The sequence below is a fragment of the Perna viridis genome, chromosome 6 (assembly GCF_037379345.1).
Source record: "Perna viridis isolate PV_CMFRI_1.1 ecotype Kerala chromosome 6, ASM3737934v1, whole genome shotgun sequence".
In the NCBI taxonomy this organism is placed as follows: domain Eukaryota; kingdom Metazoa; phylum Mollusca; class Bivalvia; order Mytilida; family Mytilidae; genus Perna; species Perna viridis.
Window position 1 is genome coordinate 16,748,519 of NC_142450.1, and position 15,842 is coordinate 16,764,360.

General features: G+C 34.7%; 2 protein-coding genes across 2 annotated transcripts; both read right to left on the bottom strand.

Annotated features, from left to right (window-relative positions):
• Nucleotides 1-749: 749 nt before the first annotated feature.
• Nucleotides 750-4,455, bottom strand: LOC148613874 (uncharacterized). Its single transcript, XM_088590391.1, has 3 exons — nucleotides 3,299-4,455; nucleotides 1,663-1,740; nucleotides 750-1,219 (listed from the first exon to the last, which is right to left on the bottom strand). Exons 1-3 carry the CDS (start codon nucleotides 3,501-3,503, stop codon nucleotides 750-752), a joined length of 753 nt encoding a protein of 250 aa, XP_088446517.1. The 5' UTR covers nucleotides 3,504-4,455.
• Nucleotides 4,456-6,123: 1,668 nt separating this feature from the next.
• LOC148613875 (uncharacterized) lies at nucleotides 6,124-15,343 on the bottom strand. The gene is made up of 6 exons (XM_088590392.1): nucleotides 15,088-15,343; nucleotides 8,639-8,716; nucleotides 8,060-8,405; nucleotides 7,591-7,940; nucleotides 7,045-7,122; nucleotides 6,124-6,635 (listed from the first exon to the last, which is right to left on the bottom strand). Exons 1-6 carry the CDS (start codon nucleotides 15,305-15,307, stop codon nucleotides 6,172-6,174), a joined length of 1,536 nt encoding a protein of 511 aa, XP_088446518.1. The 5' UTR covers nucleotides 15,308-15,343; the 3' UTR covers nucleotides 6,124-6,171.
• Nucleotides 15,344-15,842: the final 499 nt, after the last annotated feature.

Here is a 15,842-nt window from a genome sequence, read left to right on the forward strand (position 1 = left end):
CACACTCCCCCTTTTGATAACATGCATCTTTTGATATATATAGTCATTTGAATCAGAATTTGAAATACCAGTTACACAAGGGAATATGTAATTAGTTTATTCCATTCAGTGGTGTAGAAGGAGTAAAGAATGATGGATGAGTGCTTTCGTGTCCCGATATTCGTAAATCACAAAAGTCCACGTTTTGCTGCAATGGTACATGAAACCTTAAAATTTTCTTGGGTCTAAATGTGAATTACCAGGTGTACAATGGGAATACGTAATAAAGATTATGTGATGAATTTCATTTAATTCCTTAAAGTGCTTTAGGAGGAATATCGTGGAAAAATGGCTACCCTGCTGCATAAGGGAAGGAAGGAATAAAGGACAGACACAATGATTATGACACATTACTAAATAAAACTGTGTATATTGTAAAGCTTTGTTTTGAAAAGAAAGGGGCAATCGTCAAATCCGTGTATAATTTAACTGCGCGGGAACAGAAAGTCAGAAAGCAATGGACTGGCGAAGCAGGACATGCTTACCCTATCTGAGCGTTTGATATCATTCTCTTTTTATGTGGGATTTTTTGTTTTAAGTGCATTTAATTATATTTGGCTTCATCAATGTGCCTGCATGTGTTTAATCGAATTATTTTTCTTATCGTTCGATACCTTAATAATATTACTTTTCTGAATGGTTTTATGTAGGATTTTGGTTTCATTGAATGTTCTTTAAGTTTTTCTCCACAATACAACTTAAAAAGTTGTTTATTTTGAGCAAACAACACATGTCACAGCATAATTTTCATGGTAAGGGGGACATCTCAAAGTACCACACTTAGAAACTACAGGTCCAAGCATTCGCCCGAGTTCAGTGTCGGTTTCACCACCGACCAGAAAATCTGGATCAATATCAATACATATGTATTTTGTCGATTCATCTTTGTGTGCATGATAACCTGTGGAAAGATATCCATAATACTCTCTATTCCAACCTTGGAAACAAGATTTTCTACCTGGAATCATTACTGAGGCTATTGTACCGTGTCTTTGACAAACAGTGCAAGGTATATCTTCACCATTCGCATGGGTTTTGTAGAAGTCGCTGTCGTACTCTGCCCCATAAACTCTTCCGTAATCAGACGCACCGCTTGTTTTCTCAAATTCTGCAGATGAAGTCAAGCAGAGAAGATCTTGGGAAGATCCGATGTCACTTTTGATACCACCGACAACGTATCCTAGAAAACGTAAATACTTTTTGTATAAAACGATGTTCTTTATTTACATCGATATCAAGTCATATTACGTTGCTTTGATAAAAGTCTTTCGATAAAAACAGATATATGTATGCAAAACAAATACGGAAGAGACATTAGTGTAATTATCTAATACGCCAAAATCGAAACACAAAGCTTAAACATGCACACGGGAAAATACGACGATCTACATACACAACGTAGGAACCGAATAAATTAGAGTGCTCAATATAACTGATGAAAAGGAAAATAAGACGTCACAAAAACTAAAGCACTAGCATTATGAACTACCACGAAAAACCGGTAGAATATTTCTATTACTTGAAGAGTGCTTTCACTACTACAATTAGTGACAATCCAATGACGAAAACACCACACACACGTGCATTACACTAAAACCACACTATGAAGAAGTCAAACTATACCTGTATAAACAGTTTCTGTGTCATTATTGTTTGGGCACGTATTCTTCCCCCAGATGGTGTAGATCGAGCCGGTAACACCTATATATGTGTATAAAATAAATGCCGATTGTCAGTAAAAATCAATGACAACACAGTCACTGCATTTCTGATGTTTTCAATATGCCATAGCTGGTAGGGTCGAAATTATGTGAATTATTACGGAAAACCTGAAAATTCCGTTTAAAGCAAGAATTCATCAATTGAAGCAATAGAACGCTGAATTATTATGTACTTTTCCGTCTAAGAATCGTGCAAAATGTATATAAGGTGTGGCACATAAAGGAAAAAATGCAGAGGTTTTATTTAATTAATCAATGAATTATATTAGATAACCACCAGAAATAGCCATCAAAGTGTTTGTAATATTTGCCTTTTTAAGATATTGATAAGTCAAATTCAGTTGAAATGCACTACGGAAAAATAGCGGGAACATTTTCCTGCATTCTTTCCCTACATAAACAGCCAAAGGTATTTATTTCACATATGCCTCAGGATAAACTTAAATAGCTATGTGGTTGTTTTTTAAGATGTACTGATTAATTTTAGGAAAAAAATGACTAAATTGGAAAAATGATGTGCCACCCATTGGCTGATTCTTACACAGAATGGTATTTAAATGGTTTATTTTTACTGTTTCTTCTTTTCAAACATCCTGGAAAAACTGTGAAAGTTAAACAGTTGAGTCAAAACACTTGGGAGATAAAAAAAAAGAAAAAAAAACAGCCAGTATCTGAATACAAACTTAATGGGGTAAAGGCAATGAAAAATAGGGTATTAGACGATTAAGAATTGGTAGTGAGGCATTAGGAAAGATGTTGTGAAATCGTAATAGTCTTTTTTCATATTTGCAAAATGCAAGCCATTTTAGCAAGTTTTCAAAGGGACGTTACACACCTACACACGACTAACTGATAGCGGTCTTTTCGGGGAGAGGAAGAACAGTAAACATTTTTCTTAACAATTTTAGTCTTTTTTTACTCTGCGGTAAGTATCAAAGTGGTATAAATAAGTTATTAAAAAGTATCCAAGTAATTACCAGAGCTCCAATTAATATATATATTTTTTTTTTGAATTTGGAGTCTACCGCACAGGGAAAGATCAAAACCAATGGATATAGGATATTGAAATGAGGCAATATGGTAGGAGGAATTGGGCAACAGGGATTTTGGAATTTGGTGGATTTTTACCATATATAGGTGTGTATAAAGGGTACTGGTAATATTCGTTGACAACAAATTTATTCGTCAATAGGAGGCATAAAGGATATTGAAAAAAAGTGGATGGGTATGAAGGTAGACGGTCCTAATCCAACACGTAGATTATATCAAAATATGGAACTATATGCAGACCAGGAAGATGGACTTTGAAAATTCAATAATATGTCATAAATTGACAACTCTTTAAAATATTTATGGATTTTTTAATTGCTATTTAGAAGATTTATGCATATTTCAAGGGAGTAATATGATGAAATATGTTTAATTTGCATTGACATTTGTTGATGTCACATACATTCTAAAGCAATTTCAAAGTTTCTTGTTTAGCATTAACAATATACATAAGAAACAAAGCTAAATTAATTTAAATATATACACACTGTTTTGTGCAAAGTTAGAAATTGCCCTCTCCATCGTCTGCATCCTAGTGTTTTGTTGTTCTATCATATGCTCCAATTTGGTAAGGCGGGCATTCATTGCTTCTGGGTCATTGATCAGCAACCGTTTAGGGTTTTCTCCATTAGTCACTATTGAAAATACGAACACTAAACTTACCCTGGACAGCACTGAAGAATAGATGAACATTTCAAACTAGTATATCATTAGTTTGTAAAATAACTAAAATGTCTTTTCCTTCAAAGTCTTATCTTTGTAATGTTCTCATTATGACCTTTTATTTGACATACGACAAGCTTACATTCTACATCGTTCTCTTTTATGCACTCCGTCACTACAGAGGATTCGTTGTACTCATACTTACCAAATATTAGATATGTAATGATGATCTACTTTCGAAATCTCAAACGCCTCTTGAGTTACTCGAAGTTAGTACAAATCTCTTTTCACTGCCTGTAAATATTGTTATTACCTTCTAATATGGCAATTGACACAGGAGGCGTACATACTTTTTCATCCAAATATAGATTGGCAAATATTATTTTTTTATGCGACTTCTCTCGGAGCACGGTCATGACAACCACCGACAAAATTCTGGACATTGTATTGCAAATAAAGATATTGATGCTATTAACATGAGCAACATTCTTAACCGAAAAGATATACCGCAACCCTTCAGAAATCAATCCGCCCCTTTTGTCTGCTATAGTTACACCAACACATTCGCCCGTAGTAATTTTAACTTTAAACAAGCGTTGCAAGACCTAAGCGTAGAAGAGTACATCGAAAACCCCCTTTTGAAACTTGTGACCGTTCGAAATCTTTTGGTTACAACCCCCCTTGCCATGTCATCACTGATAATCTGATATATTATCCAAAACGAGGATCTCCGAAATGTGATTTCGAACGGCTCTATGGTTAAGAGAACTGCAACAAGTAAAATGAAACCATAAATTTACAATCATAATGGACGCAAATGAAGATTATGCAAACGCGTGAATAAACAGAGAGAAGGTACAGGAACCAGAACTTGACTCACTGTCAGACTTGGTAAAGGCAGTTAGGTCTTCGTTACAACGTCACATTCACAACCTATAACACTGCATGAATGGTCCACCTAAATGAATATTAAAAGACGTAGAAGCTGCCAAATGTCACTCTTCTTTATATGAGAAATATGTTGTTGTCCCTGCGGATAAAGCTTCTAACAACATTGGGTTTTTCATATAAAGCGCATTACTAATAGCACTTCATAAATGAGCTAGTAATAAAAGATAATGCGGGTAATCCTACATACAAACGTGGTACATTCTACCAGAATTAAATCCTAGCAAACCACAAGTCATTTATAGCATCGTTGATTTTCCTTTAAGGGTCTGAGAACTTACCTTTAATGTATTGGATTCTAGAACAACACAAAAAGCCATACAAGCAAAGGAACACAGCTGTTTAATCTACTTGTTTAAAAAAGAGCTGTCTATACGGTTCACCCAAATTTTGTCCACAGAGACGGAAGGACAACAAAAATACTATGAAACTGTTCACTCACGTAGTGGTATTAGTCATAAGTGGATTCTGGAAAAATAAACTCTAAATATCTTCAAGATAATTTAAAATCTCGCTCTTTCGCTGAATTTACCGCTATAAAAAGTTACTAACTCTATAATTGAAAACCCATCCATAAGAAATCTCCCACAAAACACTGAACTGCTAGATTAGTAAATCTCACAAATTTGTTGTTTCGGCACGATTTTTTATATATTAAGTAACCTTAAACTTTAACACCAACTGCCTTCATAGACAATGTATTTCCAATCTTGTATTCATGGGTTCATATGTTTATGTATTAACCTTTTTACTGTTTCAATGAGTTGAATTATGAAACGGAAAAAGGAATTTGAATTTTTAAACCTCATGTGAATAATGTTTAGGCTTCATAACTGCAAGAATGGTGATTTAAATCATTATTTACCACTATAACCTTGGTTCCCTTGATTACTCTTAAAATAAAACCCAAAATATTGCGCATCAAACTGGAACATGGTCCTTATATCCAAAACGGTTCGGAAACAAATGCTTAATGTAGTCAAATATATTCTGATAATGACGAATTGCATAATGCACAATCTTCACAATGATGATTTAAGTAAAACTCTGCCTTAAAAAAGGGGGCAGAAGATTATTATTAGTGAATCTTAATGTCATAAAAATGTTCTGATTTGAATTTCGTCAGCAAGCCTCGTAGAAATTGTATTCAACAATAAGAGTACAATAGAAAAAAGAACAAATATGGTGAAACGCAACAATTACACCATCGTATAATTTTTAAATATAGTGAATATTTACAGAAATCACAGAAAGGTCTTCAATAAGTGTAAACACACCTTTAAAATGAAAGTTTGTCACAGGAAATATTACCACTTCAAATGTATTTACGGTCTTCTACAGTAAAGTATGGGAAATTTTCCTACAAGTATTTTTCGCTATAACCAATCCAAAAATATATCATAATACAAAGTAGATCCAAGGAAAGTTGTTTTGTTTTTTTTCTCTTTTTTTTTCTTCTTTTTTTTTGATGTAGCAAATGTGTTTGGACAGTTTCATTGATTATATTGAGATTTAATGGGCACCTTGCAATTATTGTGGTGAACGAACAGACTAGAACCCTTTTAACTCTTCTGTTGTTGTAGCATAAAGAGTAAATTCACAAGTGCATTATGAAAACAAACTTTTCCCTCTTTACCGGTAAAAAAAAATGTTTCAAACATAGTTTTAACCTATCATAGAAGAAAATGAAAAAAAAACAACTAACTTGGTACTATCATATTTCATTCAATCTCTAGTCAACGATCAGTATCTATTTTGAACACACAACACACGTGACGGCATAATTGTCGTGGTATGGTGGGCATCGAAGGGTTCCACATTTTACTGTAACTGGAACAAACAATCGTCCTAAGTTCGTATTTTCTGCACCACCAGCTAAAAAATCAGGATTTACATCCATGCAGATATAATTAGATCCATCCTCGTGGGCATGATATTCGGATGAAAGATACCCATAGTATTCCCTCTGCCAACCTTGAAGGCAAGTTTTTCTTCCCGGAATCATTATGGATGAACTTGTGCTTTTTCGGTAACATACTGAACATGGAACATCTTCACCATTTGATTGATGTTTATAAAAGTCAGAGTCATATTCAGCTCCGTATATTCTTGAGTAATCGAGAGGGGTCGTTTTCTCAAATTCTGCATTTACTGCTAAGCATACATTGTCGGGTGATCCACCTTTTTCTGAAACTAATCCGCCTGCGGCATAACCTACATAATTAAAAAATGTCTTTCAAAATTTAGTGTATATTGGCCTGCAGTTTGTTTTGGTCAATTCATCGAAAAATGTTTAGATAGTATTTCATAAAACCAGTATGTCCTTGTCTCCTTGGTGTTCACTTTGTCTAATATTACTGACCAACAACATTTGCAGCAGTTATCCCATGATATACACTATGAATAGCATATGATATATGAAAATAAAAAGGTTATTACCGCTCATTTAACCCACATGAATTTTGATATGCAACTAAAAATAAAAAGTAGTTACAAAAAAATTAAAAAGTAATAAAAAATTTTCAAGCTTTCTTGTGAAGAATATTTTCCTCTAAATCCTTATTAATCAAAACAGTTACAAACACTTGATAAGACATTTAATCAACAAAATAAATTCACTCACCAGTATAAAGCATTTGTGTGTCATTTCCTGTTGGACATGTAGCTTTCCCCCATATTGTGTATGTTGATCCAGATGAACCTATTTGAAATTTACTTACAGACATTGTAAAAGGGAAACTATCATTGGAATGCGTTCAACAAAAGGTATTGATGTTGTTGTATTTGTATATTAGTATAATACTATTTCTAAATTATGTTTAAGCAAAAATAAGCTTACTCTTTTTTCAAAATTTATTCGTAGTTAAATGCATAAATGAAATGCATTTTGGATATAACCTTACACATATGGACATTAGTAATAAAAAATATAAGTGGTGTGTTTGGTTAACATCAAATTCGGTCAAATCAAGATTGCATGCTTTATATGTAAGTTTGTGCATACCTCGCCACAATATATTATTTTTACAGTTCTTACAGAAATACTGATTTGAGTTCGACTGACCTAAACGGATATTATACTGGAGATTTCAATAAATTTTAAAAATGAAACTTAGAGCTTTTGTCCCTGACTTTTTACAAAATTAAATATACTTATTTAATTTCTTACGTGGTAAGTTTCGAAGAGATGTTACTGTGGCGTCCAATGATTTTATTTTTGCGTCCTGTTGGGTCAGTTTTGTAACTTGTTGGCTAATCGTAACACCTTGTTGGTTGATTAAAATTTCCTGTTGTTTAATTTTAGCATCTTGTTGGACTTTTTCTTGACGGAGCTGCTCCAATGACTGCTCAAGGTTGCTTAAACGACTACTCAAAACTTCTGGATCACTAAGAAGTAGCCTTTTTGAAATTTTGCCGACGCATCCGTTAATGAAACAGCAAACACATATCATCCATACACGAATTGCACTTAGTTGTAACATCTTAATTTGAACCGTTGTGGAAAGAAGGATCAGGTAGCTTTAGATAAGATAGTTTGGTGATAAGAAGTCCATATACAGACCTAAATTATTAAATTAAAACGAACCATACGATATTAATTAATGATAATATAATACTTTCAACTATGTCTTTATTATTTTGAACAAACGACACATGTAATTGGGTAGTTGTTATGGTACGGTGGGCATTTTAAGGTTCCACACTTTCCAACAGCATGTCCTAATAAAGGCCCGTCGTTAGTATTAGCTTCTTCGGCTACTAAGTAATCAGGATTTATATCAATGCAAACATAGTTTACGCCACGTGGATAATCGTGGTATCCAGAAGCCAGATAACCATAGTATTCCAAATCCCAGCCTGAGTAGCAAGTCTTTCGTCCGGGGATCATTAAAGTTGATGTTGCATCTTTTTTTGTAGCACACAACACACGGTACATCTTGACCTTGTCCAAACAAAGCATCATCGAATTCAGCACCATAAACTCTAAAAACAAAATGTTAATATGCGTAGTTCTGTATCAAAATGCAACAGAGAAATATAGCAACCAAATAGAGAATAATAGGTTCTTACAGGAGTAAAGATTAAAGACTGGGTTATCCCCCTTCACGAGTTTGAGAAATTTAAGTCTTCGTCACGAGTGAAGCGTAGCGGAACGAGTGGAAAAACCAAGAAATTCTCCAACGAGAGATAAGCTTGTTATTTATTTTGAATAATACCTGTATAAACCATATTAGTGCCATTTTTCAGTGGGCAACTTGTTTTTCCCCATCTAATATCAGTGGAGCCAAAGCTACCTACAATAGAATTGATTATCTATACGTGAACGTATGTATTTAGTCCCTGTTCAATTTATTATCAATGTAAGGCGTTATTGCAAAGAAGTTTGATTTCATGACTGGTTACAAAGTAATCAAGGGAATCACAATTCGAGCGGAAATCAAAAGAATATATTCCAGCGATAAAGACTAGAAAGGTAAAATAGACACACACTACAAAGAATATGACATAACCAACATAACACGTACAAATGAGTACAAAAAAGTAAATAAGCAGCCCGGACTCAATAAAAACCGAAAGCATTGAACAATTGCAACGGTAGGGTAAGTGTCCTCTGCTTTTCTAGAAACACCAAACGAGTTGTTGATAAAGTGTCACGCTTGGGTAAACAAAAGAGAAAAGAAAGGTGTGACACGGTATATAAATCCGTTCTCTTGGTGCAGATGGATACACCATAACAATCGATGATCTCACGAACACAAACATTAAACTTCTGTACTGATGAATTTAATCTAATAGCCACATAACCCTGATCCAGAAGCCTAATTTTTAGATTTCTACCACGGTACAACAAAAAATCACATAGTGTCGTTTATTGATTGATTGTTGGGGTTTAACGTCCGAGCAGCAAGATTTCAGCTATATTCAGACGATGAACATGAAATGGATGATAAAATGAACATAAACGATGATGAAATAAAAAGAGGGATGGGACACAAGGACAATAGGGTCGAAAAATTTTGATTGCCACTAGAAAGAGGGAGGGATGGGTAAGGTCGGGCAAGATAGCCTCCTGTGGCGGAGCGCAAAGGTTCCTACTCCTATCGAATACCACAGCAGGGTTCTTTAGCGTGCGAGGAACGTGGCATCTTTCCCAACACGGTGCAGCACTATGGTTTGCGGTCAGGTTTTCCGTATTATAGCCTGACAACCCCAGCATTTAACACGCCAGGGGTACCACATTCCACCACCTGGGGCACACATCCCAGTTGCTCTGTGGGCAGAGCTCCTAGCCCCTGGCTAGGTTTCTGGGCACTATTTAGTCGCCTTTTACGACAACACGGTGGATATCCGTTACGGATACTTTTCGGTCAATTTACGTTCCATCATTTCTTTTTGCACAGGAAACGAGTATTTTCAGCGTTACACGAGGTAAGTGACACCAGCCTGCTAAATTATTCAAATATCAAGTTTTCAGGTATTCCACGGAACTTTTGAATATTTTGAGCCTAAATTGTATTTAAATTTTACGTGTGTATTTTCCAGGTTTTTTCACGGCAAGCTTTTCATTCATATCGTACCTCAAAATCTGGCACTGAATATATTCTACATTCGATTTTTTTGGTTTAATCAAATATGTTGAAACAAAACACACTCCATAACTAAATATACCACTCTTCCACATTTCAACACTAAAGTTCAAGAAAAATAAGCAACTATTGTGAGAAATAACATGATTTCTGTCTATTTAAAGAGGGAACAGATTTTAATGCTTCAGGAATAGGAATATTTACGATTCCTCATTTCAGCGGGGAAGTACATATTAGTATGTGTATATGTCCTAGCTTATTCCTTTGTAAATTGTGTATAGAATGGAATATAATAGAATAAACTTTGGACCAGGTGAGCTAATAAAAGGTCATACATTGTTTTATTGCAACTTCGTTTTTTTTTCTCAACATCATAATCACATTCTTCACGGTCTCTGACCATGCTGACTATGCAATGCAAGTTGTTCATACCAATATATTTTAACTAAGCATGATTCTATGGCAAGCAAAAATGGACAAAAAGGCTAATTTACTATCATAGAAATTAATTTCTAATATTAGATTTTTACAAAACTGTATTGTCCTAAGGTATCTTCCTACCAAATATCATTGACTTAGCACAAGTACTTGATGGTAAACGGATTGGAGAAAAAAAACTTATTGTTGAAAAGTCATGCAAACTGTTAAAGTCAACACACCGTGACTGCAAGGGTATAGACATAAAACGTGTGCAAAACTGAAACAATATTATCTTAAAGTATCTTCCTACCAAGTATCATTGACCTAGCACAAGTAATTGATGTTAAACGGATTGGAGAAAAAAAACTTAACAATTGTGAACGCCGTCGACGACGACGGAATCAGCATACCTTTGTCTCGCTTTCGTCGCAGGCGAGACAAAAATGATTATAATAATTTTTAATATTAAGAAATTATTTTGTAATATCAAAAAAATATAAATTTCTAATGTTATTTTCTTCTTTTTATTAATATTAAAAATGAAAATTTTAATATTAGAAAATGATTCTTTATATTAAAAAAATAATTTTTATATTAAAAAATGATTTTCTTATATTAAAAAAGGTTTTCTAATATAAAATGAGATTTTCTAAGACCAAAATATTGATATTTTTAATTTATGATACATTATTTTAAGGAAATATCCTTTTTGTCTTGATTGGCTTGCCGTACAATCCAAATTGCCTTTCTATAATTTCTGTACCAACAGAAGTGATATTTTTTCATTAATTAAGTGTGATTTGAGCCGTTATTGCTCTTTTAAAATGCAATTAATCTAAAAAAAAAATCCGTTGCTAGAAAAATCGGATAGATTCCTGTTCCATGATATCTGAATATTTCATCGATCGAAAAGAGTCCGTTCCCCTGCCAAATTTATTTTCTTCAAGTTTTCGTCGTATCACAATATCTATATCAATAGTTCGTTTTTGGCATCATTATTGTGTTTTTATTGAAATAAGTTTGCAATTGCGTCACCTTTAATTACATATTTTCTATAATTTACAAAATTGAGGAGGCCGGGATCACGTTGAGGACTGACAAGCATCATTGTCTTGCAAGAAAATGTTATTTCCTTTTTAGTAAAAAAAAATGAACTCGGTCAGTTTTTAGGTTCAAGATATAACAGTGTTCCGTAGTGCAATAAAAATAAACAAACTATACCTCTGGTAGTTTCCTTTGTTCGAATTAACATCACTACCCGGCGATGACACGTCCAATTGTGCATCAAAAGTCCGTTCCTTGTGCAAAAAGAAATGACGAAACGTAAATTGACCGAAAAGCATCCGTAACGGATATCCACCGTGGACAAACTTAGTGCTGCTGCAGGCCTATTCTTGTAACACCCGGACCTGCACGGGGGCACATAGTTTCGGTAAGCTCTGACAAAATGTATGAGTTGAGAAAATTGGCGGTACGAAATAAGAACCATCGCGTTTGTCGTATAGTTTGGTCAAACGGTTTCCCTTTCTATCGCTTTCTAAGTATATGTCAGTATATGAGGCTGACTACACAGTGTCTGTAGTGTCCTTCATTTCAAGTTCTTTGAGGAAAATGCAATATAACAATAACGTCAGTGAAAGTACATAAAATCAGAAATATTCCATAAATATCAAATGTTATTGGTCTTATTGGCATAGATAGATGTTTCGGTTGACAAAGGTTCAAAATGAATTGATAATGATTAAAGTGACTTCAGAAATATCTGGCTAACTCAAAGATCTGATCTACCTAGTTTGATTCTGGGTTATCAAGGCTATTACTTACTAGTTACATGTGTTTACTGGACAAATAATACCCTCGCTAAACCGACTTCCTTACCAACAAACGTATTCAGTATAGATAGATGTTTCGGTTGACAAAGGTTCAAAATGAATTGATAATGATTAAAGTGACTTCAGAAATATCTAGCTAACTCAAAGATCAGTTTGGACGGTTTCAACGCGTCTTCCGCTTTTCGTACGAAACGCCTATTATCCTGTTCATATCAAATTGTATCTATTTCGTTTTAAAAATGTCAAGAAGACTGGGATTGGAAGATCATTTCACACAGACACGTGAAATTAAAGACAATGTTTATTGTTTATACCAATAAGACGAAGTTTTTTTAACAAGTTTTGTTTTATTCTTTTTGGTGAACATGGCGAATACATTTGTGAGAATGAATGTTGTTTGTAATATATTATACAAAACACATAATAAAACAAATTTGTGATTTTATTGTTGTTAAGTTAATTATTGACTATGTCTCTATGTTATACATTTTGAAGTTTCACATGTCAAATTAATTCTTTATCATGAATCTTGGGCTTCTCAGGCCAAAATTTAACAACATATTTGTCTTTGGCATGACGTTACTTTATTCGACGTCTTTGGTGGTTCAGAATATCAAACCGCCAATCACAATACTAACGTTTTATTTGAAAAAAACAGTGAATTATTTGAGAAATAGAAATCACGGCAACTCCATTCTATCATTGTTTTACCACGGTTTGACCATTTATGCAGCATTATTTTACCCCGAGCGACAGCGAATGGTCAGCCCGTGGTAAAACAATGATAAAATGGAGTTTCCGTGATTTTTTCGATTCTAATTGGACAACAACGGTACTTTTTACATTTTCGTGACCTATTATGGCAACCTTAGACCCGCCATATTTGGCTATACACTTTACGCTAGCTATGTCAATTGAAACGTTCGCTAGTGAAACTTTGATTTGTTCATGGCGATCCCCGTGCAGGTCCGGGTGTCAAAAGAATAGACCTGCAGCAGCGCTAAGCTTGTCGTAAAAGGCGACTAAATAGTGCTTAGAACCGTAGCTGGAGGGGGGACTCTGGTCACAGAGCAACTGGGTTGTGTGCCCCAGCGTTTACATGCTGGGGTTGTCAGGCTATAATACGGAAAACCTGACCGCTAACCATAGTGGTGCACTGTGTTGGGGAAGACATTGCCACGTTGCTCATACGTTAAAGAATCCTGCTGTGGTATTTGATAGAGTAGGAACTTTGCGCTCCGCCACAGGAGGCTAACTTGCCAGACACTACCCATCTCTCCCATTTTCTAGTGGAAATCAAAATTTGTCAAACCTATGATCCCTGTGACCCATCCCTTTTTTCATATCATCATCATCATCATTTCATGTTCATTTCATCATCCATTTCAAGCTCATCACCTAAATATAGCTGAAATATTGCTGCTCGGGAGTTAAACCCAAATAATCAACCAGCCAATCATTCATGACGATTGTTATTGTTTGGTTTCATACATGATGGCGCATGTGGCACGTGACGTATGCTACCGAGTATGTGTTAAGTGATTTTTTACGGAACATAGTACATGTATAACTTTTTCTGAAACATAACGTTTAATATCTGTATTAAATATGACTGACGATTGAAATGAATTAATACAACTGATACACATCAGAATGTTACATGTTTGTTTACATGATTAAAGTGGGAAGTAATTTACACACACACACACACAAGCCACGCCCAATTCCACGCCCAATAAGACTCGTGCTGCTCAAATGGCAATCGAAAATCGACCACAGTTGTGGTCCCAAAGCCTGTTAAGGACGTCATATTAGAATGAGACAATATATGTAATAAATATAACATCAATTGATTATCACGAATAACTGAAATATTATTACTCGTGCCGGAAACGCTTTGGGATTTATTCGTAGCAAGTTAAGTTACTCGTGGTAATATTTCGGCTAATCACGCCATCCAATTAACTATTCAAAGGAAGACTCAGTTTACAAAATGAAAAAGTGATTAATGCTCCTAAATATGAATCCTTAAAGACGAAGAGGATCCGTGCAAAAAAAGATAATTGGTAAAACATGTCTTGATACTTCAACTTCCTGTTCAAGTGACATCAAATCTTCTCACATTTGAGTCAGATGAGACATTGAAATGTTTACTGTTGTTCAAAAGTTATTGATACAGAGCAAATATTTTGAATTAAAAACCTTAATAATACAGGTTCTTCTATGGTGTTGTCGTTGGTGGTGTTGGTTTTTTTTTAATTATTGTACTTATGATTAAAGCAAAATATAAGAGTTTTTAACACTATCACTAGGGCATTACTAGGTCAAAGAGACAACAACCCCACCGGGATGAAAATTTCAACTCGAGGCCATCCACCGATCTTCAATAGCGACGAAGAAACCCTCACACCACATGGCAGGTTGGGGGCTGGCCCCAAAACATCATTATACACAGCGAAAGAGTTTACTCTATATATTCACAAAACATAAAAAAAATACTGAAGATGAAAAAGATACAAGACATACAGAGGCCAGAAATTCCTGACTTGGGGCAGGCGCAAAAATGCAACGGAGTTAAAGTACTTTGGCGTGATCACAACCCTCCCTCTTGAAAATCTGACCACCATGGAAAAATATCACAATTAATCACGCAGAAAATCAGTTTAAAATGGACTGATTCCCTTGTTACAACAGAAATAAAGAATTGATTTTAAGTTACACAAATGTACAAATTAAGGACTACTAGCAGTTAACTGATATGCCAGTACCAGACAAGTTTAAACCTACAAAAAATATATATCCCCATCGTATGTAAAGCTAACTTACTTGGAAGATTTTGAAGAGTTGTAGTCATTGCTTCTAATGATTTTATTTTAGTTTCTTGTTGAGTTAATTTGACTTTCTGTTCATTGTTTATGGTTTCCTGATGATTTATTTTGCCATCTTGTTTGGCTTTGTCCTGACGCAGCTGTACTAGTGACTGTTCGATGTTATTCAATCGACTATTTATGACGTCTGGATCGGTAATAAGCAACCTCTTTGACATTTGACTGAAACATCCGTTAATATAAAAGCCAACACATATAAAGGTCAAGCATGCATATCATATAGTCACAACTGTATGTACACCTCTGACTTGAATGGTTACACAAAAGAATAGAAATTTTGAACCGTAATAGAGAGTAGTCGGAGCTTGTTACCGTTGGAACGGAACGGAGCAGAAACGATTTTTAAAACCGGAATCTAACAGAATATTTCAAAATTCCGCTGAAAAATTACGTGCCCGCTACCCTTCCGTTCCGAAAGTAACAAGCTCCGCCTATTCTCTATTACGATTCAAAATGTCAACAAAACAGGGTCTCTCGTGGGAAATTATCGAAACTTCAATAATAAATGTAATTTTTCTTGCAAATTTGGTATCAGCATACAGGCTAAAAACCACTAATTCCACTTCCCATAGGCTTCTATGCTAATTTCACAATATTCAATGGCTTCTCTGGACTTTACCTTAACTTTAACCTGCAGATGACTATATATCAGCATGATTCTACATATGTCAGCTCACAATCCTCAGAATGGCA

What these genes read in the sequence shown, in the direction of transcription:
- LOC148613874 (XM_088590391.1), bottom strand. Translation starts at nt 3,503, where the DNA reads ATGTTCATCTATTCTTCAGTGCTGTCCAGGGTAAGTTTAGTGTTCGTA. An exon ending in TTCTAACTTTGCACAAAACA is followed by an intron (nt 1,741 to 3,298) that starts GTGTGTATATAT and finishes ACACATATATAG; the next exon opens with GTGTTACCGGCTCGATCTAC. An exon ending in CACAGAAACTGTTTATACAG is followed by an intron (nt 1,220 to 1,662) that starts GTATAGTTTGAC and finishes TACGTTTTCTAG; the next exon opens with GATACGTTGTCGGTGGTATC.
- LOC148613875 (XM_088590392.1), bottom strand. Translation starts at nt 15,307, where the DNA reads ATGTCAAAGAGGTTGCTTATTACCGATCCAGACGTCATAAATAGTCGA. An exon ending in AACTCTTCAAAATCTTCCAA is followed by an intron (nt 8,717 to 15,087) that starts GTAAGTTAGCTT and finishes ATTCTATTGTAG; the next exon opens with GTAGCTTTGGCTCCACTGAT. An exon ending in CACACAAATGCTTTATACTG is followed by an intron (nt 6,636 to 7,044) that starts GTGAGTGAATTT and finishes TTAATTATGTAG; the next exon opens with GTTATGCCGCAGGCGGATTA.